The 25,497-nt window shown below is 38.8% G+C and overlaps 3 protein-coding genes across 3 annotated transcripts; 2 read left to right on the top strand and 1 right to left on the bottom strand.

Moving 5' to 3' along the window:
- Nucleotides 1-2,287: 2,287 nt before the first annotated feature.
- On the top strand, nt 2,288-9,705 carry LOC140314738 (multidrug and toxin extrusion protein 1-like). Its single transcript, XM_072393097.1, has 18 exons — nt 2,288-2,350; nt 3,993-4,196; nt 4,442-4,543; nt 4,786-4,854; nt 4,979-5,127; nt 5,377-5,419; nt 5,536-5,580; nt 5,700-5,797; nt 5,886-5,983; nt 6,093-6,206; nt 6,330-6,397; nt 6,573-6,681; nt 8,026-8,101; nt 8,188-8,257; nt 8,415-8,547; nt 8,690-8,784; nt 8,872-8,979; nt 9,110-9,705. The coding sequence occupies exons 1-18, from the start codon at nt 2,288-2,290 to the stop codon at nt 9,392-9,394; spliced, it is 1,929 nt and encodes a 642-aa protein (XP_072249198.1). The 3' UTR covers nt 9,395-9,705.
- Nucleotides 9,706-10,416: 711 nt separating this feature from the next.
- LOC140314153 (multidrug and toxin extrusion protein 1-like) lies at nt 10,417-15,656 on the top strand. The gene is made up of 17 exons (XM_072392226.1): nt 10,417-10,710; nt 11,067-11,168; nt 11,392-11,460; nt 11,563-11,711; nt 12,961-13,003; nt 13,119-13,163; nt 13,313-13,410; nt 13,502-13,599; nt 13,706-13,819; nt 13,906-13,973; nt 14,091-14,199; nt 14,281-14,356; nt 14,443-14,512; nt 14,662-14,794; nt 14,891-14,985; nt 15,100-15,201; nt 15,319-15,656. The coding sequence occupies exons 1-17, from the start codon at nt 10,603-10,605 to the stop codon at nt 15,622-15,624; spliced, it is 1,785 nt and encodes a 594-aa protein (XP_072248327.1). The 5' UTR covers nt 10,417-10,602; the 3' UTR covers nt 15,625-15,656.
- On the bottom strand, nt 15,633-23,421 carry slc47a3 (solute carrier family 47 member 3). Its single transcript, XM_072392227.1, has 17 exons — nt 23,257-23,421; nt 22,925-23,026; nt 22,768-22,836; nt 22,535-22,683; nt 22,402-22,444; nt 21,590-21,634; nt 21,046-21,143; nt 20,851-20,948; nt 19,442-19,555; nt 19,292-19,359; nt 19,071-19,179; nt 18,521-18,596; nt 17,552-17,621; nt 17,297-17,429; nt 17,071-17,165; nt 16,934-16,976; nt 15,633-16,174 (listed from the first exon to the last, which is right to left on the bottom strand). The coding sequence occupies exons 1-17, from the start codon at nt 23,386-23,388 to the stop codon at nt 15,963-15,965; spliced, it is 1,656 nt and encodes a 551-aa protein (XP_072248328.1). The 5' UTR covers nt 23,389-23,421; the 3' UTR covers nt 15,633-15,962.
- Between the last annotated feature and the right edge of the window lie 2,076 nt (nt 23,422-25,497).

Consider the following 25,497-nt stretch of genomic DNA (forward strand, 5'->3'; position numbering starts at 1 on the left):
TAAAGACTTTGGAAGCCTGCTACACAAAAAAACTTTCAGGGAAAAAACTCTTTTGCTTGTAGATTAAATTTCAGAAAGCAATTATCTAAGATGCCCCCAGGAAGAGAAGGTTGGGCAAAAGAGCCACATATCACAGCTCAAAGTGGCATCAGATGTGACAGGCCGTGTCCCCTCATAGCAGAGCTCACATCTTTCACTGCTATCATTAACCAAAGTCATCAATATTTAACTGAACTTAATGGTCTGATGGAGCTGCACAAAGACAGTAGCGGGTTAATCCTTTTCATGTTTTGAAACATTCAGTCATTTCTAGTGGGAAACCAGCTTAACAGACAACCATTGCCTTTTACCGAAGCAAGATGTCATTTTAAAACACATGGTTCTAGAAAATGTACTTAATTTAAAGTCAAGATGGTGAACGTGGGCATGTTTTATTCAAGATGTGTACCATAGTGCTGTCAGCCCAGTAGTTCATGAACACCACATGTTTTAATCAGAGCATTGTGGAACACATGAAAGTGAATATTTAACTGAGAACCAAATACATAAGCAGGCTTTCCTCAGGGGTATTACTTATTCAATTTCAATCAACAACCACAGCAGGTCAAACTAATGTTTAGCACATTCTTCCTGAACTGTATAAATTCTGGGATGCTGGATGGCTTTCTCAAATGTACCATTTGCTACACATCCTTCCACATCTCCTTTGGATTTAGGTCAGAACATTGACTTGGCCTCTCCAAACTTTAACTGTAATCTTTGATTTAACAAGTTGTGCGCAAAGGACTGCTGTCTTGCTGCATGACCCAGTTTCCCTTAAGCTTCAGTTGACAAACAGATAAATTGACATCTTCCATTAGAATTCAGTGGTGTATTTCAGATTTCATCCTTCTGTTAATGGTGGCATATCATCCTGGTCTGCCAAATCATGATGTTTTCACCACCATTTTTCATCTGTCAAGAAATTTCTTATGCTGGAATGCAATGTTTCTTTTATTAAGTTAGACTTTGACTTTATCTGTTTGCAATTTTTTTTTTCCAACAGCTTTTGAACTTTTTCACATGATCTTCAGCAAACTGCAGACTGCTGAAGCTTTTTTGACCTTTCTCTGGCATTTCTGCCATGCATATATATTTGTTGATCAGTATTCTCATCTGTTAGACTGTGAAATAGGTCTTAGTTGTTTCAAAGTTACGATGGGTTCTTCTGTTACATCCCAGATTATAACAAATCTGCTCTTTGAGTCCCCCTCGGGGAAAGTATCAATGGTTTTAAAAGCCCAACATTTCTACACTGTCTGACTGTGGAGTAGTGGAGCTCAAACTCTAAAGAGATAAACCTCTCACACATGCAGATGACCAAAAACTATTTTTCTGAGGTCTCCCTTCTCTGTACCAAGATACTCTTCCACAAACATGTGCTGTGAAGATTAAACTTTGATCGATTATTTTGTAATAAGATGCTGGCCTTGCCTCAAGCAGTAGAGCAGTTTTCTTTCAGTCGAATGATGGGTGGTTTGATCCCCAGTCCCCCTACATGTCAAGATGTCCTTTTGGGAAGACACTGAACCCCCCCCCCATTGCCTCAGATATGCTATGTGTGTGGATGCTGAGAAAAGGTGCTCCACATGTGTACTGGAAATAAACAAAAGGAAGCTCTCCATGAGTGTTTGTTTAAATGGGTGCATGAAAAATAAGATGAACTGGAGCTTCACATCTGCATCGGCAACATAGCAAAAAAAAAGAATTAGATAAATCAAACAGATGTTTTGATTAAATCATATTTTGTAATTTATTGTTTTAGTAATCAACAGCTGGGATGACATTGTTATAAATCTTATTTTAGTTCATTTTAGTTCATAGGCAAATTCCCACTTTGTAGAGCAACAATCTAGTATAGTTCACCAAATTCACTTTAATCAAATGAAAGACTGACACAAATTCATTGTGTCAATGGAAAAGGTGGAGTCGCACAGTGGAAATGAGATTCAAAACGACAGAAAAAGCAGGAAGACCACTAAGCAGTGATGTCGTAATTAAAGTGGAGGGTTTGATAGCGACAGAAAGAAAGGAGTGACAGGGACTGAGTGAAAAAAGTGAGTGAATTAAATAGATCAGATCTCTCTTACTGAACTTTTGCCAAAGCTTCATAGCATTAGGGAGAATAAATAGCTGGGATGCACTTTTTTGTAAGCTGTCTCAACATTTTGTGCTATTTTACACATTGTGTGCATTCTTGTGTTAAATGTACTTAGTACAGCGTAAAACGTTATTGACTGTTGTTGGTATGGACAGTAACTATACACTCACCCGCCTTGGTGCAGAGATGAACTCATCATCAGGTATGAAAGTCAGCAATAGCTGATGGTCTCAACTGTCATGTTTTAAATAAGGAATGCTCAGGTCTCTTGAGAAAACGAAATGTTTGTCAGACATTTAAATAAATGAAAGCATACAGAATCAATAAGATGGAAGTTATGAAAATGTAAAAGTGTACAATGTATAAAGTAATCTGTGCTTCCAAAACAAAAGCAGCACTGTGAGGTTGTGCTTCATTGTAAAATTGTCTTTGGTGTCGAAAACTGCTGTGAAAACTGTCCAGCAGCGGACTGGGCTCAGTACCAATCACAGATAATCAGTCTGTATGCGTCTTATCACTGTATTGGTCCCATTACCAAAGAAGCACCAGCCTCTCCTTACTTTTGTATCAACAAACATTTGTCTCACATACACAGTACTTTCTTTTCTTTGTTTTAATGACTCACATTGCACAGTCATATACTAACACACGTCCTAAATGTGGTGTTGCTTATTTTTCACTGATAGGTTTGCACGCTGTCTCATGAATACCAGACAGCATTGGTAAACAATATGTTGTGTCTTGATAAAATTGACATTCTGAATTAAGCTGACATAAAAAAAAAGTATTTGAGGAGTCAACAGAGAGAGAGGAGAGGACAAGAATGAAGAGAAGATGAAAAAGGCACTTCCACGTGCCATGGTGTCAACTTTCTCCCTACAGGGCAACTCTACCACATTTATGTGGTGAGGTGATAAGAAACATTGTAATGAGCTTTGAGTGTTATTTATTGTAAGTGAAAACCATTTTACTTTATTAAGCTGATGGCTCTGTGCCTCATGATGGTTTCAAGGAAAGAACCAATCAGCTGACAAAAAAACAAATTCTCTCTGCAACATTCTTTCTGAGGTACTCTCCTTCATTCACAGAAAATATTTTTCAATGAATTCTAATGTGAAAGTGCTCACAGATTTTTCTTCATCTTTCAAGGTGGTACAGCTCTTATGTGAAAATATGTCTTATATCCATGTAACAGGAGGAATATGTGCACTGATATATGCTATCATTCACTCACAGATGGCTGGCTGAATGTTTTTCTGCCTGATGGCAGCAGAGGGCTGCATCTCATTCTGGGTGTTGCCAAAGCACAGACTGTTTAACCTTACTTCTCAGTAGTGGGACTCTAAAACATATGACATGTTAATGTTTTGTATTCTTTAATGCTTTAATGAACATATCTGCCTGAAGTGTTGGATACTTATTAGACAGATCGACCTTCTTCAGAGGAAACTGGTGTAGTCATTTAAATGCAGAAGATTTCCATGAATAGTTATGACTTCACATCTTCTGCCTGTTCACATATTACATGTTAGAACACAGGCATAGAAAGAGGTCAGGTTGTGATTTTTTAGTATGTATTCCACAGTGGCAGCTTTGTTTGCCATGTAACCACTGTCATGGTGACTACAATGAAATGCAAAATTATGTCAATGGTCTACATGAGTCCAAATTAAACTGTGTTCACCAAAAAGATCTTGCATTGAACTGTACTCTGTGCCATGTTATGACTACATAATGAGATTTTTGTTCTTTGCTTTTGTACACAGTGTCAAAATTGATATGTAAAATGTGAAACTGACCCCTTAATTAATAAGTAACTTTTCAAGATGTTGAAATACTTCATACAACAAAGGTGAAAGCTGTCCATGGAGAGCAGCAAACTTACGTACATGACAGAGAGGACAGTTGCTCACAAGAAAAATCTGCATTAAGGTCTGGTGTTGCAGACATGGAGCAGTCCAGTGACAAGCTTTTCTGCTGCAAATGGGTGCGAAACAAAGTTCCCATGGCCCACAGAGAAGAGCTGTACCACATCTTGCAGATGACAGGACCTCTGGTAAGAACTGGTGCTGTTTATCCATTATTCTCTGTCTGTAAAGGGTACTCTGGGACAAAGCTTCCATTTGTATTAAGTTACAGGAGTGGAAGGATGTGTTTTGGATAAGCTCTGTCAACGTAAGGCCATCTTGGGCAGATTTCAAACAACGACATTGCTGAAGCTCATGTGCAAGGACACTCCAGACTGTACTATATTACATGTAGCTTGGTATCAGCTGCACCACTGTGTGTTTGTCTTTCTAGCTGCTTTCCCGTATCCTCCATTACTTGCTTCCATTTGTGGTGACAATGTTCTGTGGGCGCCTGGGAAATGAGGTGATGGCTGGCTATGGATTAGCCTCTGCGGTAAGTGCTCTCTGTCAGCATGCTTCAGACTTGTGGAGGCTCACGTGAGAAAACGACAAGTGGAGACGTAATTTTAGAACAGCTGGAGGAAGGATATTAATATTACAACCATAAACTTATCAATACAGCCTTTTAATTTCATCAACCTGATGAATTAATCAATGAGTCATAGAAGTTCTGTTTATGTCAGAGTAATCAAGTGTACAGAAAATTCATTCAGTGATGTTTTGAATTAATTTCAGACCATTAATATTACCACAGCAGCAACAGGAACTGGTCTTGGACTGGCATGTGATACTTTGGTGTCTCAGGTTTGGAAGGATCTTTATCCCATTGTTAATATTTCCTGACCCTGTGTTAAACTGACTCCACATCCCAACTATTCATTACTCCCTATCACAAAATGATTAACACTATCTGTGTGGAGCTGTACAGACGTTTGGTGGTAAGAACCTGCTGCGGGTGGGAGTGATCCTTCAGCGGAGCATCATCATCCTGCTGTTGTTCTGTCTACCCTGCTGGGGGCTCCTCATTAATGCTCAGGCTATCCTGTTATGTCTGGGGCAGGGCCCTGAGGTGGCCAGGTAACTAAGAGTAGCTTGACTTATGCAGTGTCTCCATAATGAGTTCAGCAGCAGCAAACACCATCCCTGCATTAAAATGAGTTCTGTCCCCTGTAGAACTTTACATGATAAGTTAACGTTTGGTGTCATTGACGAATTTATGAGTGCCAGTAGATATAAATTGTGACAGGTGTTATTGAACAGTATGTTTTATCTTAAACAGTCATTTCCTTCCATTATTTGGATCTAAATACAGCTTCTTGCTTTCAGAATAGCCCAGCTGTATATTACAGCCTTCCTCCCTGCAGTGCCAGTAAGTTATAATCTTTATTTCCTCTTTACATATGAAGTAAATAGGTTTTGAAGTCTGAAGACTACTTGCCTGCAAGGTTTTGTGTTAACAGTTTCTATCAATATCTTTCTTTTCAGGCAATGTTTCTACATAATCTTCAGGTGTCTTATCTGCAGAACCAGGTGCACTAATATCCTATAAAAATATTCTTTTCTCTTTATATTTGTTTCCTCACTTGATTTTATAGCAGTTCATAAGAGTGTACATAACTCCTCATGTCAGGGGCTGTTTGTGTTCTTAGGGAATAATACTGCCACAAATGTACGTTTCTGCTTTGGCAAACATAGCAAACGTGGTGACGAACTACATCTTTCTTTACTGGCTGGATCTAGGTGTTGCGTAGGTGTACTCAATCATATCTGTACAAAATTTTTATTCTAAACAAAATGATTACATGCCCTGATGCCATGATGCATGTGTCTTGCAGTGGATCTGCAGCTGCCAACACTCTGTCTCAGATTTACATCTGTGCTTTTCTGTTTGCTTACATTTGGTGGAAGGAGCTCCATGTTAAAACATGGGGAGGTGAGGAATTTAATGTGGATTGTTTCGCTGTATTCACATATTGTGTAAGATTCTCTTTGTTCTCCTTATTATTCTTCCTGCATAAATGAGTGTCTCCCTCCCCCTGCAGGCTGGTCTGTTGAATCACTGCAGGAGTGGGGCTCTTACATGAAGCTGGCTGTCCCCAGCACATTAATGACTTGTTTTGAGTGGTGGGTTTATGAGTTTGGGGGATTCTTTGCAGGTATTGTGTAATAATTTTTCCCCCATTGACATAAACATGCAATACAAAGTGCCACTGCTATCAAAACAGCCTTTCATGAAAGCAGCCATGCTTCTGGTTTCTTCTTTTGTCTGTAATAACCAGGAATGCTGAGTGAAGACGAGCTGGCAGCCCAACATGCTGTGATAATGGTGGCTTTCATAACCTACATGGTACTGTGTATTGACTACATATCAAAGCATTGCATTTTCACAACTTTCAACTAGAGTCTCATAAAAAATAACTTTCGTAAATTGTAGCTGTTGTTCAACTTCGACACTCTCAGCTATTTCACATCTTCCCACTTCATGTGTTTGTTTTATTTTCTTCATAACTATGAACCCTTAGTTCCCACTTGGTATTCAAGCCGCAGCATGTGCGCGGGTGGGCAATGCTCTCGGTGCAGGAGACACTGCCAGGGCTATTCTCACCAGCAAAATGTCTCTAACTCTGGCAGGTCAGTGATGAACATGCGTGATTGTATGATCATTTAAAGTGATTTTTGTCCATCCATCCATCCATCCATCCATCCATCCATCCATCCATCCATCCGTCCATCATCTACCGCTTATCCGGGGGTCGGGTCGCAGGAGCAGCAGCTTTAACAGAGAAACCCAGACGTCCCTTTCCCTGTGCCACTTCCTCCAGCTCTTCCGGGGGGACCCCGAGGCGTTCCCAGGCCAGCCGAGAGACATAGTCTCTCCAACGTGTCCTGGGTCTTCCCCGGGGTCTCCTCCCAGTGGGACGTGCACGGAACACCTCACCAGGGGGCATCCTAACCAGATGCCCGAGCCACCTCATCTGACTCCTCTCAATGCGGAGGAGCAGCGGTTCTACTCCGGATGACTGAGCTTCTCACCCTATCTCTAAGGGAGAGCCCAGACACCCTGTGGAGGAAACCCATTTCGGCCACTTGTATTCGCGATCTTGTTCTTTCGGTCACTACCCACAACTCGTGACCATAGGTGAGGATGGGAACGTAGATTGACCAGTAAATAGAGAGCTTCGCCTTCGGGCTCAGTTCTTTCTTCACAACGACGGGTCGGTGCAGAGCCCGCAACACTGCAGACGCTGCACTGATCCACCCGTCAATCTGAGGCTCCATTCATCCCTCACTCGTGAACAAGACCCCGAGATACTTGAATACCCTGTGATTTTTGTTGTTTTTCCTTTTTTTAAAGGTTCTGTGTGAAGCACTTATAAGTAGTTAATGTCTTACCTGCGGTAGACAGCTATCAGAGCACTCTCATTTGGAGAATCAGGTAGGATTCCTATTGGGTGAGCCATGCTAATGTCATCTTCAGCCATGCAGTTTGAAGTCAAATTACTTCCCCGTATATATGTTCAGTTGGACTAAAGCTAGCGCAGGCGCTCTGTGCTTACCCCACAGTTCCTGTCCTGGTCTTTTACCCAGAGAAGAAGAAGTCGGTAACAACAGGGAACAGATGTGCAAGGGATAGGGTGCACTTCATTTGTAAAAAAAAATAAATAAACAAAGCACACAGTACATACAAATTGTACAGGGCTGTGGACCTGTTTAATTTTCGATCTACTGCTAGACACGATTGGTCAGCTGGAAAATGACTGACACTAACAAGCTGACGGGGGCATATCATAGTCTGACATACTTCGATCAATATTTCGACCCCCCTCCAGTGATTGTACACTGAGATTGGTCTAATCAAATAGCCCAGCTGAGCTATAACTCAACTTAACTGTAATATACATTTAGTTAGATAGTCATTCACTTCCTCTATATTCTTTACTGTTTGACGTATATTCCAGCTCCTTTTTTTTTCAGGTAGCTTTGCGGTTGTTGAAGGTCTTGTACTTGGCTTGACTAAAACAGTGATTGGCTTCATCTTCACCTCTGATGAGTGAGTCTACACATGTGCTCACACGTCTATAATAGTAATACCGTTGCCACCTTCCATGATTCGTCATTGTAAAACCTCATTTTCAGGAAAATCATAGGTCTGATCTCACACTTGATGAATGCTTACTGTTTCCTTCAGTTCTTTGATGGTCTTGTGGTGAGTTTTACAGTTTCTATATTCAATTAGCTACTTAATGTATTTAAAGATCAGTAAAATATTTAAATTAGAAAATGTCACATATTCAGAAATTACAAAAGGGCCGCCAGTGCATGGAAGTGCATACTAATAAGAGATCTGTCACTTTAAATCACAGTGTGTGTGCACCGGCATCTTCTTGGGCACAGGCAAACAGAAGATTCCAGCTGTGGCTAATTTCATTGGATACTACTGCATAGGGCTTTCACTGAGTGTGACTTTAATGTTTGTTGCAAAACTACGAGTTTTAGGTAATTATATGAAGTAAATATATTTTGTTATATCCACACACCCTCAAGATAAATAAGCTTTTGCATAGACGTATAAAGAGCAGGTTATTACAAATGAAGCGTGCTGTGCTCTTAACTGATTCATTTGTGTTTTTCTCTGCAGGTTTTTGGTTGGGACTGCTCATTTGTGTCGTCTTGCAATCCACCTTTTACATCATTGTCATCTTCAGGCTGAACTGGGAGAAAATGACCGAGGAGGTATTCTACTAGTCAGTCTTGCAATCAGGGTCATGCAGGGCCATGCTTACTCATATAACTTACGCATCTCGTACTTCTTGCTTTCAGGCTGTAAAACGGGTTAGGAAAAAGACTCAAATGACACTATTAGGAACAGATGTCCTGTTAGACAGTGTTTGCAGCAACACTACTGGCCAGGCATCAAGCAAGGGGAACGTAAGTAGCCTGTTCTTCACAACACAAACAGTCTAATTGTTCTTTTGGTATTTTTAAAATATGATCTTACTTACGCCATCTTTACTTACTTTAAGTTTCTCTCCATATATTTTAATGTTATTCCCTCAAGTCAGCAGATGGCTACGTGTCTGTTTGCACCGAGCTTCCTGATGGAAACATGGAAATGCCGGGTGGACTTGGGGTTCAGCAGCTGAAGGTTAGACATCTCTCCACAACCCAGCTAATCCTCAGGCGAGGCGTCACTATGTTGACAGCGGTTGCTCTTCTGGCTGTGGGAACAATGGTGCACTTCCTTGTCCCCTTACCACAGACCCAGTCCATAAACAGCAATTTTACCATGGACTGGATCAATACAACATATGCTCCTGATCAATTTTTTTCCACTGTGCAGTAGAAGAGACCATATAACCATGAGCAGGGTTAAATCCTTATTAGCAGTCAAGCTTGTAAAATTACATAATTTTAGTCATTTCCATATGTAATTACTTATTACCATATGTATGACTCATTGACTGTTGCAAATTTGCTGTAAAATTAAACCAATTAATTATGTAACATTAATACATATTCATTTTTTAATTATGGCAAAACATAGCAGATTAACTATTTGATTGACTATCTGACTCTGTCAATTTTTTTTCTTTTCTTCTGCATTAGTATCGTGTTAACCTGTAATAAAACTTTGTTCAGACCAGTTGAAAGCTCTTCTAGTCGTGTGGGGAAAAAAAAAAAGAAAAAAGCTTTCTGTAGATCTTTAATCAATAAATTAGTATGTTCTTTTGAAAGTTGAACTCCTGGATTTTTTGTACTCATCACTTGTTTACCTTAGATAGATAGATAGATAGATAGATAGATAGATAGATAGATAGATAGATAGATAGATAGATAGATAGATAGATAGATAGATAGATAGATAGATAGATAGATAGATAGATAGATAGATAGATAGATAGATAGATAGATAGATAGATAGATAGATAGATAGATAGATAGATAGATAGATAGATAGATAGATAGATAGATAGATAGATAGATAGATAGATAGATAGATAGATCTAACTGTCATGAGTACTGTTTTGGGAATGTGATCTGGTATATTGGCCATTTATGTTGTATTTCAGTGTGAGGTTTTAACCTCTGTTACTACAGCCAACATGTTGGATTGTTGAGCAACTGTATAAGTATATTAGAGGTTTCAAAGGGTTAAATTCTCATTGTCGCCAACAATGTCTGTAGTTTGGTTAGCCGTTCTGTAAATGCATTATCTTTCAAATGATAGAAATCTTGTTATTCTCTTGGACAGGTCCCTCCCTGGGCGAAAACCAGTGGTGGTTCATTGTCTTTTACATGTTTCATCACTCAGATCTAAACATTCTCCCTTTCAAGTCTTCCTTCTTAGTCTTGGTTGGGATAGCAGTGTGTTTTTTTGTCTTTGTTTTACAATCTCTGTTGTTTCAGCTGGTTCTGGCTTGTTTCCAGGGCAGCTCAAACCACAGCAAGTTTTCCATCCCTTGCAACATCCCGAGATCAACAAAGAATGTATGTGAGCGCGAAGAAAGACAGTTTGGTAAAGGACTTACATTAGTATCTTGTGCTGTAGACATGGAGGGGTCAGGTGATAAGCCTTTTTGCTGCAGGTGGGCTCGCCATAGGATTCCCGAGGCTCACAGAGAGGAACTGTACCACATCCTGAGGATGACAGGGCCTCTGGTAAGGACTGGCACTGTTCACACATCCTGTTCTGTCAGTAAGAACAGTAAGAAAACTGTAAGAAACTGTGATGATTGTGGTCCACAAGCCGATGAATACAAGAGAAGATTGATGACAGTTTGTGACTGCCAGAACATTTTTTTGACAGGTCTGGGACTTAAAAGCAAAAATCAATATAACAGACTTTGGCAGGTTTTAATTGTTGAGCAGTGTCTACCACCTTCAAAAGCAATGGCAGTGTCATAAATCACTTTGTCCAGACAGAATCTGATGACAAACACTACTGATAGCACGCTGAAAGATCACCTGTCAGCTGGTAGATGTTTTACCTGCACCGTTCATGTTTGTCTTTCTAGCTGCTCTCCCGAATCCTCAATTACCTGCTTCCGTTTTTGGTGACAATGTTTTGTGGGCGTCTGGGAAATGAAGTGATGGCTGGCTATGGATTAGCCTCTGCGGTAAGTGGCCAGCTGTGCGCTCTGCAGAATCATGGAGGTTAATATGACAAATTAAGATATAAAAATGGTGTTTCCAGGCAGCTGGTGGAGGGATTTTTTTATTATTTTGCAACTCAACAAGATAATTCATTGAAAATCCCTTGAGAATGACTCAGAAAGATTGTATCAATGCACTATGTGCTCTTGAGTATATATTGCTTACCACTGAGTATATCTATTTCAGACCATAAATGTTACCACTGCAGCAACAGGATATGGTCTGGGACTGGCATGTGATACTTTGGTGTCTCAGGTATGCAATACCCATTTTATACAATAATTTCATACACCTGATATTTACATTGGCCTGTCATCTTTACTCCTGGTCTGGTTTCCGAAATGATCATGTTGACAGACGTTTGGTGGTAAGAACCTGCTGCGGGTGGGAGTGATTCTTCAGCGGAGCATCATCATCCTGCTTTTGTTCTGTCTGCCCTGCTGGGGGCTCCTCATCAATGCCCAGGCTATTCTGTTATGTCTGGGGCAAAACCCTGAAGTGGCCAGGTACCTTACAGTAATAAATATGCTGCAATACTGTTTCTACCACTTATTTTAATGTGTGTTAGATGGGCTGGTTATCAGTTGAACATAATACCAAATCTGCTAAACGACAACCAAGATGTCTACAATAATATCACTTCAGGCCTCCACAGATTCTCAGAACAGACTAATAAATACATTAATACTCTAAATGTAGACCCCGTGTTCAAAAGAGTGACAAATAGCCATTGCCACTTGTGGAAATTTAATGTGAAAGTTTTATTTCGGGAATTCTGCTCTTAAATTATTTGATGTAGCTTAATTAGGAGTGCTTCAGCACACTGTGCCTGCATTTTAAGATACACCAAATATGTCTTTTAAGAAGCATGACTGTAAACACTAGAGTGCAACGAACTTCCAGAAAGGTTAGCAGATACTCAGATCTTTGGGCCATACAAAATTGGTTTGTCTTGGATTCAAGGATTCAAGTCTAGTAGACACAGAGTAACACTGGTATGATTTGGTTGAATGTTAATGATTAGTATATATAATTAGTATAGCTGTTATTGTTGTATGATTAACTCCATAAGTCATTAGCTTGCTCGATTTCTTTACTTTAATGGCTGCCACTTATCAGAGGACATGAGAAGTCAGTTTCCACTGATGAGGCTGCGGTAGATTACCAGAACAATGCAATTGTGCGATATAGCTCTCACTGTGACTGATTCACACAGTTTATTTCACATTATTTATAGTCACTTAGTTTCAGGCAAGATAACACAAGTAAAACCTGATTCAGGGCACTTTTAATCTCACAACATGTTTATTTTTTCTTAATTTAAAAATCAGTTTAATATGTTTTAGTTTATTTCATTACAATATGCCAATAAAATATAACAAGAATTGTAAAACTGGCTTTCTCCAAAATTATTACATATTGGTATATTCTTAGCTGTAAAGTAATCATATGCGCACTGAACCCTAAAAATCCTATAAAACCTAATTAAAAAATGAGAGATTGATTGATTTTAATATAAAAGATATTATCATGCACTTATAATGAGACTATTGAATATTTCTTCTTACTATTTCAACTGAATTTTTTTGTTTCAGTCAATAACATTCACTATACTCAAACAATCTAATTTGCTGTTGGGATCAATAAAGTTTCATTCAATTAAATTCAGTTCATTATCTATGATTTTATGGTTTGATAGTGCTTAGTTCTTAAAATTGACCACTGCCAGATGTAAATACAGTCTGTTGTTCGCAGAATAGCCCAGGAGTATATCACAGCCTTCCTTCCTGCGGTGCCTGTGAGTCATTTTAACTTTCTTTTATTGAATTAAACACAATTTAAATAGATGTTTATTTGTTTTGAGTGATAAATTGTCAAAGAAATTATGAAACTGACAAAAGTTCTCTTTGTAGGCAATGTTTCTACATCATCTTCAGGTGTCTTACCTGCAGAATCAGGTATATCCACATCCAGTTTTCTATGTTAATTGTATATAATTTAATCTTAGTGTAGACAAATAATGAAAATCTTACTAAATCTACTTTTTTTATAAAAAAAATAGGATCGGTCATGGTAATCACATGTTTTCTTATGGTTGTGTTCTCAGGGAATAATACTGCCACAGATGTATGCTGCTGCTTTGGCAAACATTGCAAACGTGATGACAAACTACGTCTTCCTTTATTGGCTTGATTTGGGTGTTCGGTAGGCATGCTTATTAATGTCAGTACAATATTTCAAATCTAAATGAATCTGTTCATACACTGATATAAACTTAAATGTGTATGCCTTGCAGTGGATCTGCAGCAGCCAACAGTCTGTCTCAGATTTACATCTGTACTTTTCTGTTTGCCTACATTTGGTGGAAGAAGCTCCACATTACAACATGGGGAGGTGATGGAGAGTTGTTAAGAGTGGTGATGTAATGATCTTAAAAAGTCATTTGTTGTTATTCCATGTTTTTCTCTGTACATAAATGAGTGTCTCCCTCCCCCTACAGGCTGGTCTGTGGAATCGCTGCAGGAGTGGGGCTCTTACATGAAGCTTGCCATCCCTAGCACATTAATGAAGTGCTTTGAGTGGTGGGTTTATGAGTTTGGGGGATTCTTTGCAGGTAATCCAGACAATTATAGAGTTTTTTAAAAACATAAATTAATTTTCAGTCATGACTCCTCATTCTTCTTTATCTGTAATGATCAGGAATGCTGAGTGAAGATGAGTTGGCAGCCCAACATGCTGTGATAATGGTGGCTTTTATCACCTACATGGTACTGTGTATTGACTGCATGTCAGAGCCCATCTGTCTCACTTTTAAACGTTTCAAATAAAATCCCTTTCAGGACTTCTTTTGCCACATTTTTTCCCACACAATTCTTAATCCATAGTTCCCACTTGGTATTCAAGCTGCCACATGTGTCCGAGTGGGGAATGCACTCGGTGCAGGAGACAGAGACAGGGCAGTCCTAACCAGCAAGGTGTCCCTCACTCTTGCAGGTCAGTTAGATTTCTATCATAGCCTATATCAAACGAGGTTTCTCTACTATTTGATGGACATCCCAGCTAAATTTTTTTCAGGTAGCTTTGCGGTTGTTGAAGGTCTTGTACTTGGCTTGACTAAAACAGTGATTGGCTTCATCTTCACCTCTGATGAGTGAGTCTACACATGTGCTCACACGTCTATAATAGTAATACTGTTGCCACCTACCATGATTCGTCATTGTAAAACCTCATTTTCAGGAAGATCATAGGTCTGATCTCACACTTGATGAATGCTTACTGTTTCCTTCAGTTCTTTGATGGTCTTGTGGTGAGTTTCTATATTCAATTTGCTACTTAATGTATTTAGAATAAGTCAAATATATACATTATAAAATATTTAGAGTTACAGAAATAACAAAAGGGCCGCCAGTGCATGGAAGTGCATACTAATAAGAGATCTGTCACTTTAAATCACAGTGTGTGTGCACCGGCATCTTCTTGGGCACAGGCAAACAGAAGATTCCAGCAGTGGCTAATTTCATTGGATACTACTGCATAGGGCTTTCACTGAGTGTGACTTTAATGTTTGTTGCCAAACTACGAGTTTTAGGTAATTAAAAGGAACTCTTTTTGTCTAACTTCTTGAAGCTTCTTTGTTCAACTGAAATCAGTTTCACACTTAACTGACTTGTCCTTTTCTTAACAGGTTTTTGGGTGGGACTGCTAGTTTGCGTCATTTTACAATCTACCTTCTACATCATTGTCATATTCAGACTGAACTGGGATAAAATTACACAGGAGGTATTTTACTGGCTGATTTAGCATTAAGGTTCTTGCAAAGGCCTGTTTGACTTAGCAATTCTTTTTACATATGAGTACAAACCTAATTGAGTTTTTATATCTGCTTGATTGCAGGCTGTCAAACTGTCCCAGAAAACAACTCACATGACATTATTGATCACAGCTGGCTCATCGGAAACTGAGGGCACTGTTGACCATACAGCATGTAAAATGAAAGTAAGTACAGTACTCAACAATGCTTAATTTCCCTTCATGGCTTCATCTTTTTTATACAAGTTTATGGTCTATAATCTAACACAATTAACTGATGGAAAATGTGATGCTTTGACCCAGTCAGTAGATGGCTACATATCTGTGAGCACTGAGTGCCATGATGGAAAAACCGAGGTTCAGGGTGAGCATGCGGTCCAGCAGCTGAAGGGAAACCGTCTCTCTACCACTCAGCTGATCTTCAGGCGAGGCCTCACAATATTTGCAGCGGCTGCTCTTCTGGCTGTGGGAGCAATTGCGCACTTCCTCGTGCCCCTGCCAGAGACACGCTTTCCAACGCATAACCATACAGTGGACTGGATCAATGCAACATACACTCCTGATCAAATTTTCTCCTCTGTGCTGGTCCCAAATGAAGAGCCAGAGTAGGTCAAAGATAAGCACAATAATTTCTCTTTATTGTTTGAATCACGTTACTGATGAATCCACTTCAGTTTGACTCAGCACTCTTTGTCAGTATGTGGCTGTGGACTTCACACTGCAAGAGTTGCAGGAAAAATCTTGCTGTATCAGGGAAATATCTAGCTTTCTGATATTAAGTCATCGATCAACTCCCTCTGCATTCTCTGTCCCCCTGTATTCTCTCTGTACCCTGCTCATCAGCTCTTGTGACTCTCCACTGTCCTTTTTCCTGCGGTGCAAACACCTACATTATGCTGAGCTCTGGTTGCTAAAAGAGTAACTTCACTACAACAGATTTCACTTAGTCATGTCACCAAATTAGAGATCAGCAGGTTTATAATGATTCCAGCAGCCAAGATAAATAGCATGACCGCCAGAGCCAGGCCTCTACGCAGAACCAGAGTCCTGTAGGAGAGCTCGTCCTCCACTGTTTTTATTGCAGGTACCTCCTCAATGTCACCCAGGTCAACGGTGTCTGTTTGGCATTGTGAGTTCCCTGCATCCTCTGGTTGGGGACCTGGATATAAAAATTAGATATGCTTAGACCTTTTGATAAATGGCTGCTGCTGATGATTATTCAGATTTTTTAAAATTATTATTATTAGACATTTTCTTGTATTTGGTGTAGATGTTTATGAACTTCATGTATAATTGGTCGTGTAATTATGAAAAGAATAAAGGGTCAATATAAATAGTCTGACTTGATTTAAGACTCAAATTGGTGAGCCATTCAGTGCTCAGAGGGACCAATCGAGTGCCTTTCAGTTGTGACAGTTGTGACAAGTGTAAGTCTTTTAAAAAATGTGACAACAGCTTGTAATCTAACACCTAAGTTGTTAATGTTTGTTTGATAGAATAATCATTGTTAGTAACTCAAGGGTACTAGTTTAGAGAAGACAGTCTGAGGGGACCTAGGTGTATGATTAAGCCAGCTGTTGTCAGTTCAACTTCAATGTACCAAGGTCTTGTTGGAATTGTGTGGTTTGGTACTTTTTTTCACAAAATACTCTACAAACAGAAACAGTTTGAAACAGAAATAGTATTTGTCAATACTAGATCAATCACAGCAGACAAGTCTGTAAAATCACATACATTTGATGTGAATTTTAAGAACTTCAGTTTAACACAATATTTTCTGGCTTTTTTCAATTTCATTCAAGTTTCCAGTACTTGCACTTGTTTTTCTTTTGCACAGATGCAGTTATTGAGCAGGAATTAATTTTTCATTTTAGAAATTTTTTTTTTTTAAAAAGCATTGTTGAAGAGTCTTTCTTACTTGTGTTAGTAGGGATCTCTCGTAACCCCGCTCTGACCTGAGCCTGGAAGAGAAACAATGTGAAAATGTACATTTCCAATCAGAGAGAGCCAGCCTTATGCCATTTAGAATGGGAACGTTTACCTTTGAATACTCACCTCGATTGTAACTGTCTTCCAGTTCATTTTGACCAGATAGAAAATCAGGAATGTGCATTGTAGTGATACACAGGTAACCAAGCCTGTCCAAAGACCTGGGGAGTAAAAACAGTTACACATTTTGCTCACAACAGTTAAAAAGAACTGTAAAATCAAAATGCTATGCCTAAGTTAGGCAACAATGTGGTACTAATAACTAAATGTTATTAACAGCTGTAAATCTTACCCGTGATTCCTAATTTGGCTGCAAACATCAGTGGCACTCCAAGAGGGAAGCCTATGCCATAATATCCCACAATGTTGCAAATAGCCCCAACTCTCTGTTTACCTGTACCTCTTATAATGCCTCCAGAGGCGGCCTAGTCATGCACAGAGAATAAGGATGATAAGGAAGTTCTTCTTTTATATATGTAATCATCTTATATATAGATATGTTTATTGACATTAGATGTTGTTTAGACATGATGGCAAAGATACTCACAGATATCGCATCTAAAAGAAAGAACGGAGCGTAAAAAGATATGACATCAGAAACTCTTTCTCTAATTTGTCTGAAAGAAGAAAGACACAAAATGTAAGTAGGATCATATAATGCAATATATGATATGTGGGGAAACTACTGAATCATAATGCATTTTTGTTCTTACATTTGAGCTTTCTACATGCTTTGACAAAAGGGACATATATTGCTATGGTGTGCATTAACCAAGTGGAACAGCAACAACATATAGTTTATAGTTTACACTTTACATGTAGTTAATATGTAAAGATTATTGTAACAAGGTGGTGAGGAGATAAGGACCCAAATGCAGACTAGGCTCTGTAGGCATGCAGAAAAAGAACTAAAGTCTTTAATCAAATTGACAAAAACAAATAGAAGGCCCTGTACTGACAGGTAGTCCAAAAACAGTTCAAAAGCACTATACAGAGGGAAGCAGCAACGAAATGAACTGGGCACAGAGGCTGAGACATACAATGACAAACAATGACAAGGGTCTGGTAAAGCACAAAGCAACTGGAGCAGCACATGAGGAAGAAGATAATGAGTGACACAGAACAGTTGGGTGGTAATCAACAAAAGGTCTGAAATGCAACAAAGGACAGAGTACAACTACATAGTGAACAGAGGAACAGGCTCTATAAAATGGAACTAGAACTTAAGTTAACTGGACTACAAAACATGACAAAAACTAACTGAGCACAGCAGAAATAAGTCAACACCCGAGAATAATACATATAATAAAACCAACTTAATCTAACTGAGAGATATACAAAGATCATAGAATGAATCCAGGAAACCAAAGTACAAAATACAAACCAAATATACATGCAAAGTTCAGATTTCTATGTAGGCAATGACTTATGTGAAGTCGAAATGTCTAACATCCAAGAATCCGAATTCTTTTTACACATTAACTAGAGCTGGGGTTAATAGAAAACATGTACTTACTCATCATATGTAAAGATATAAGAGATATGATCCTTCAAGCTCCCAATAAGAACTGCCAAGCAGACAGATACTGATGCTGTGGTAAAGAGCAACACATTCAAATATCCACTTTTTAATGAACAGCACAGCTAATAATATCACACACAGAGCAACCATTTTCTCTTATAAATTCCACTATAAAGGGCACCGCAAAAGTAAAGGCCTTGAAATTGGCAACAGAAAATGTTAGGATTACCATGACCTCGATGACTCAGAAACTACACCAACATATCATCTTATAAGTAAATAACAAGTGAAGAAGAGAGCATTCATTTTCTGTTCAAAAAATGAATTTTCTGCTCCCTAGAGCGCGGACCTCAGACTAAATATTTACCCTCAAGAAAACTCTGTTTCTACCTTATATACTACATAACCATTTATGTTTTTCAAGTTTCAATACATCGCTGCACCGATGTCCTGTTTTCCTGGCAATATAAAAAACAAATGAAGAGTGGCCCAAGACTTTTGTACTGTACTGTGGCTTACATGTAACATTTGAGTACATACTGACCTGCACAGAACACTGTGAGTTTCGCAGACAGCTTGGCCTGCTCGGTTTCACCGGCTCCCAAAGCATTTCCAACTCTCACATTGCCTGCCACGCTGAAGCCCATGGGGAACTAGCAAAAGAAAAAAAAAACACACTATTGTGATTCATCTGACATTCTGAGAATGTCTTATACATTCAGTGTTTGTTGAAGGAGGTGTTTTTTTCCACAAAAAAGCACTCACCATGTAGGCAACATTTGCCAGTTCATACACAACTGATTGAGTTCCAAGTTCCACCTCACTTATTAGACCTTTCAAAGACAGACAGCTGTTACATTTTACAGTTCATAAACACAGATGCTTCACAACTAATAACGTGGTCTGCGATATTACCTGCCAGAAAACTTCCAATCTCATATGTCCACCACTCGACACACAGCATGACCATGCCAGGGACAGCCAAATGGATGTATGAGCTCCAGTCCTGGAGGCATTCTTTAGACCAGCCTGTGGATGGGATGGAGAGGCAGTTATATAGAAGGCAAACATTTTACATTTAACTTCACACATGTGACATGGGATAGAAGGAAAATAATAATATCTCAAAATAATGCGTAGTCACTTCATGAATGTTCTGAAGTGTTCTATCATCAGTCCGCCTGTAACAACAGTCCACCAAATCTTAGATTTTCTAAAGAGTAAAGAGAGCTTTGTTTTACTGCTTCTTTCAGGCCAAGTCACCTGGATCTGATCTAATCTACTGCCTTTGTTCTGCCCTGGCCACAAGATTTGCTCTTTGGACTGTTGCTTGATTATACAGAGCCTTTCATAAGTCATTAAAAGCCATTTCACTCATTCCTCTCAGTCATTTAAAATGTGTAATAATTCCCTTTATTCATTTCTTAGTAGTTTATTTGTTGATCATGTGTAAACCAGTGACATGCCAGTAGGGCTCTAAAATAGACTCTCTCTCATACATTCATCATTCATCAACTATAAGAGATTTCAGGGATTTCTTCTCGAGATCTGGGTCTGAATTCACTTCCAACTAAAAAAATACACAACGCTGGTAGTTTTGTTTGTCGTTTCCTGGGTCTGACAATATCTCTTTCAGACTCTTCCAGACTTGCAGATTTCTCAGCTCAGAGAGGAAACATTTAGCCCAATCATCTATATGTCCATCTAAATGTAACTAATTCATGCTGCATTTTGTGCACCTCATGACTGGGAAGTTGAATTTCAACATCAGTTAAAGTTTGCCAATATAAGCAACAGTTCTTAGCATTAGCCTCTAAAATGTAAACAAAACACAGAGCATTTGACCGATTTGGGCCAGTTCAATGCATGACTCGTGATGAGATTGTGTTTGAAAGAGTGAACTGTGCCAACTGTCTGTGGCAGAACTGTGGATTAGAGGAAATGTAAATAATTGAGAATGAAATTGTCAGTCAAGTAATTAGTTTGGTGTTTGCTGGTGTCAGCTCTCGAGCTATTTACTGTATGTTTTCTCATAGTAAACTAATTCAAGGGTTATTCAGTACAGCTATTCTAAAAAGAGAGCGAAAGAAAGAGAAAGAGCGGTGTGTTGAGGGGTTAGAGTGGGTCACTCCACGACATAAAATGGGCCACTCTGTAGGGAGGCATACATTTATGGCTAAAAAGGGTGAAGTGGTGGAGTCTCTCTGTGCGACTTTGATCAAAATGTGTCAAAGAAATTTCATAAGGAATTGTGTCAACTTGTGAAAAGAAGGAGATAATGCGTCTCCTTTGAGGATCGCTACCATCTAATACAAATGACTCACCTCCCCAGGTGGCCTTGTGAAGACCTTTCCACATGATATAAGCGTAGAGAATTCCAGCCATGGAGAACTGGGAGATTGTATTGGCAACAGCAGAACCTCTGTAAGGAGCATTAATTTGTACAATATTTGTTATGTGATACAAGCGTTACATACAATACTGACAAGGTCATGTGCAATCCACTAAAACATACTCACGCTACTCCCATGTTTAATGCAAAGAGAACAATGTAGTTGATGAGAGCGTTAAGAAGATTGACCACAAAGCCAGTGATTACCTGTGGCCAAATGATACCCTAAAAGAAAAGTGCCACATACTGCTCTTATTAACTATAGATGAAGTGAGAACCCTGGAAATATGACATTTTTGTGGTTTCACATAAACAGAGAAAAGATATAGCTATGATTGACCAGAATGTAAGAAAACAGCAATCTGTGGTGCTATGAGTTATTGGGAGGCAGGCGTAACTAATCAGTCTTTGGGCTCAGTATATTCGGGAAAAATGTATGTTTCTGGTTTCTAATTTATCCTGTCCATGATATGGAATATTTCAGGGACCTCTGACCTCCTCACTTCAGATCAGTTAGTATGAATCGATTGACACTGATAAACCTGAAGTAAAATAAATGTATTGCATATTTCTGCTCTGTCCTTTTGGGGATAAAAGGGAGGACATCACCGGCCATGTTTCGTCTAATTTCTAATATCAAACTGTTTCAGGGGGAAAAGTCATGAACCTACCTGGTTTTGCAGATATCTTGATTCTAATGAATACATGAACGCAGCCTGTAACACAACAACAAATTAAACATGTTGTAAGTTAAGCTGTATGTTTTTGGACACGCTTTCAATGTTTACTCAGCATCAAGAACAGAGGCTGACATCACTTCTTGCCCACGTGGCCTGACTGGAGCATTTATTTAGATTATTCAGATACATCAGATTGAACTTTCTGGTTTTATTTTTATCAATATGCTGTTTTTTTTAACAAGTGGGTTTTGTTCACACATGGCCTGATTTGTCTAATGTTTTATTTCTTAAGAAATTATGAAAATGGATCTTTTGTATCTATTGACAGTATTTTCCGACTCCCTAAATAAAACACGCTAATATGTTGGCAAAATGAAACAATATTTTTGAATCAGACGTTATCTAACCCTCTGGGGTCTGAGCCCACTTTTTTTTCTAGTTTGTAATATCAAAATGAATTGCAGTTTTTTTTCTACGGCGCCGTAATGACGCCATGCGATCTGATCACGCCGGCGTGATCATAAACTTCCGAGGGCTAATGTTGATATCATAGAGAAATGTATATAAAATACATATGACTATGAATGATAAAAGCTATTTTTCATGCTGAAAAGTGCATTTTAGAAAATTTGTACTACAAAAAGTAACTATTTTGACCAGGGAAGTTTCTTTCTGATAAGTAAACCACTTAGTTGTTGTTACAACTCATGTTGTGTCTTTTCTTCTGTGTCCAGCATTGATCAAGGTTGTGATGATGACGTAAACTACAAAAAAGAGTTACAGTTTAAGGCAGACATACTCACAGGAAGTGCTGGCATGAGGATCTTCACATACATCTGAGACAACCTAGAGAGAGATTTTCCATCACAATGAACAAGATTAATATTCTGAAATATTCAAAAGCAAAAGATGATGGTGGATTATAAGAGAGCTGACCTGGCTACTTCTGGCTCTTGTCTGACAGCCAACAGAATGGGCTCTGTGTTGATGAGTATCGCCCAGCAGGGGAAACATGCCAGTAACAAAATGAGGATCGCCCGCTGCATAATGACTCCAACTTTCAGGAGGTTGCGGCTCCCATAGGTCTATGAATATATAGAATTAGACTAAAGTCTTAGAGTCCTGACAATGTTTGTCAAAAGACCTACCTGATGGGTTAATACTCATACCTGAGACACGAGAGTATCGCATGCTGAGGCCAATCCAGAGCCAATAGATAGGCCTGTGACATTGATGACCTGAGGATTTGACAGAAAACACAGGCTGGTTAAATTGTTAAATTGTTTGAAATGGACAATGTTACTGTAAGAGCATCACTGCGCTTACTGCTATAGCCAAAGATACTCCCGCCAGCTCAGTCCGCCCCAAATGACCACAGAAAACAGTACTGACAAAACTCACAGCAAAACTCATGAGCTGGGCAATAATCTGAAAAGGAAAATCAGTTTCAATAAAAAAGTAGCTCAGAAAATACTCATTATAAGTAACTGGTGACAAATTGCGCTTTGAGTCAATTTACTCCCGCTCTAGTCAGCCTTAACTGTAAATCACATTCATTACATTAAAAAAGTAAGGTTATCTTAGTTTGATCATTGGTAAGTAGCAGTAACCCTCATTAAGATGGGGTACTGAGAGCGCATTTAAATAAGGACACTTACCACTGGTCCGGACAGTTTTGCCAACTCTATTATTTCGCCCTTGAAACCAACAGGAACCAACATGCGGATCCGCTTTACCACGAAACATTCACTCCATGAAGAAAGAGATGAGCCCTGTACTCCGTTATCCATGTCTCCATCCACTGGTGGTCCCAGAGAGCGTCTCAGTGGCGGTCACACTTCCCCTCTCCGTGTGTACAGAAGGGGAAGACGCACTTCCGTGGGGGCAGAGGTCGTCGTTGAGTGTGAGGTCCAGTTGTGAGAATGTGACACCAGGACACATATGACTTAAGTTTGATATGATAGACTCTCGTGACTCGTTACCAGTTTTAAAAGCTTTGATCAACATCGATATGCTACAAAAGCCCTTTAGGACACATCAGATTTTATTGACAGGAGATGATGAAAATTGTTGTAAAACCGCTGTCATGTGATTCAGGTGACGTCAGCGTCTGTCTTGTTTTATGACCATCTAAAGTGTGATACCAATCATAGGATCTAAACTAAAGATAAAATGAAAGAAAGAAAAGTATCGCAGCCTAATTTGACCAGATGATCATTTAAATCTTTACAGAATAAAACTTTAATGAAACAGCAGTCGAAACGTTGAGCTGTTTTCTAAAGAAAAAAAATCAAGGTCAATGAGGTTTTTATTAAACTTTTTGTGTTAAATCAAAAGCTTTCTTCTTTTTCTTTCTTTCTTTTTGAATGCCTGATTTCTGTATTTTTACTTTTTAATTTCCTTTTCTTTCTGAAATGATTTCTTCATTTCTTTCTGAATTCCCTAATTAGTGTATTCCTGACTTCAAGTCCAATTCACTTCCATTCAGCCTGTTTATATTCGAGCCAGTTCACAATTTAACACAAGCCTTCTCAGGAAACTATACATGGAAAATGATAGTTGAATTTAAACTGGAAATGTTCCTTTACAAATCTGTGATAGGCTGATGTGACATCTGTTATAACTGTCCCTGGACCTGTAGTGTTGCCTGTTGACCAGCAGAGGGAGCCATTTTCCTATCAACTGACCTTATTCCACCATGACGCGCTTGTGTTGCAGTATCACGGCTTTCATTCATTACAATGAAACATATCTAGATATAATTTATAATTTTATGTGAAAATGATTATTGTTTCTTTTAATGTTCTCAGTTTTGTCATGAGAAAAAGGACAAAATTATTGAGTAGCATGGCCAAAAAGTTTGATTAATTTCTTTTGCATCTTTACAAATGTTAACAGATCAACTCTGGGACCACAAGTAAGTACAGATATACACACTGCATATCAATTTGTCAAGTACATTTATTTTAATTTCAGTTAGCCATAATCAGTACTTTTACTCAGTATAAACACCCTTTATCCGAGAAATTAGAAACATCACCATTAGGGATCCTTAAAAGAAAGTTAGTGCTATTTTTGTGGTTATTGTAATAGTTGTTCCAAAGTGGAAAATTTCCTCTACATGTAATATTATTCAAGCAAGATAGTAATATCCATATTTTGCAATTTTCATTGGTTTGCATAAAGTGGACACAGGTTTGACACTTATTACCAATACCAGGTCAAGTTCTACATAGATTCACTTTCCCTTCAATGTCTGCAATTTGTTTTGACACGCAAGAGGAAATGGGGAAAGCAACATGGAATCAGTGAAGTGTAAATGTAAATCTGAGGCTTGGTTGACCTTGAAGCTTCAATAAAACAGTCCACAGCTGAGCTTCAGAGAGAGGGACACAATAGCAGGGTTGCAGTGCCTCAACCTCTTATTACACCTAAAAAATGCCCTTTTTTCCAGTGAAGCCACTCAAAGAACACAAACTGTGGTCATAAAGTTAAATGAGTTACCATTCTCTCTGTTTTTGAACATGTGAGGTACACGCAGCGCAGATGTCTAAAAGGGGAATGTTTCCTAAAGTGAGTGCATTTTCCACCAGGAGGTAAATCCACTGCATTCCTCAGTGGGTACAGTGCTCAACAGTAAATATGAAATAAATAAAAAGGGCATTCTGTAAATGTGTTTCTCCTGATAAGAGATCAGTCATTGTAAGTGACAGGGCTCCCACAAGACTACTCTCACTACTGGGAGAGCCAAATAAATATAATATGATATTCAAGCCCATCATAACAAAAGCATCAAGGTTTGTGTTAGACCAATGAATCCTTGTTTCTGAGCACTTTTTGCAGCATTTTTTACACACATAAACATTTCTGTGCGGTCATTTGATTTAACACTAATTAAT

The sequence above is a fragment of the Leuresthes tenuis genome, unplaced genomic scaffold (assembly GCF_036924035.1).
Source record: "Leuresthes tenuis unplaced genomic scaffold, fLeuTen1.0.hap1 SCAF_9, whole genome shotgun sequence".
Classification (NCBI taxonomy): domain Eukaryota; kingdom Metazoa; phylum Chordata; class Actinopteri; order Atheriniformes; family Atherinopsidae; genus Leuresthes; species Leuresthes tenuis.

Coding starts and splice junctions, on each gene's coding strand:
- LOC140314738 (XM_072393097.1), top strand. CDS start 2,288: ATGGACAGTAACTATACACTCACCCGCCTTGGTGCAGAGATGAACTCA. Junction 4,544..4,785: donor GCTATGGATTAGCCTCTGCG/GTAAGTGCTCTC, acceptor AATTAATTTCAG/ACCATTAATATTACCACAGC. Junction 8,980..9,109: donor AGGCATCAAGCAAGGGGAAC/GTAAGTAGCCTG, acceptor TATTCCCTCAAG/TCAGCAGATGGCTACGTGTC.
- slc47a3 (XM_072392227.1), bottom strand. CDS start 23,388: ATGGATAACGGAGTACAGGGCTCATCTCTTTCTTCATGGAGTGAATGT. Junction 19,360..19,441: donor GATTGGAAGTTTTCTGGCAG/GTAATATCGCAG, acceptor TGTCTTTGAAAG/GTCTAATAAGTGAGGTGGAA. Junction 16,977..17,070: donor GGAAGACAGTTACAATCGAG/GTGAGTATTCAA, acceptor TTTCTCTTCCAG/GCTCAGGTCAGAGCGGGGTT.
- LOC140314153 (XM_072392226.1), top strand. CDS start 10,603: ATGGAGGGGTCAGGTGATAAGCCTTTTTGCTGCAGGTGGGCTCGCCAT. Junction 13,411..13,501: donor TGGCTTGATTTGGGTGTTCG/GTAGGCATGCTT, acceptor TATGCCTTGCAG/TGGATCTGCAGCAGCCAACA. Junction 13,600..13,705: donor CCACATTACAACATGGGGAG/GTGATGGAGAGT, acceptor CTCCCCCTACAG/GCTGGTCTGTGGAATCGCTG.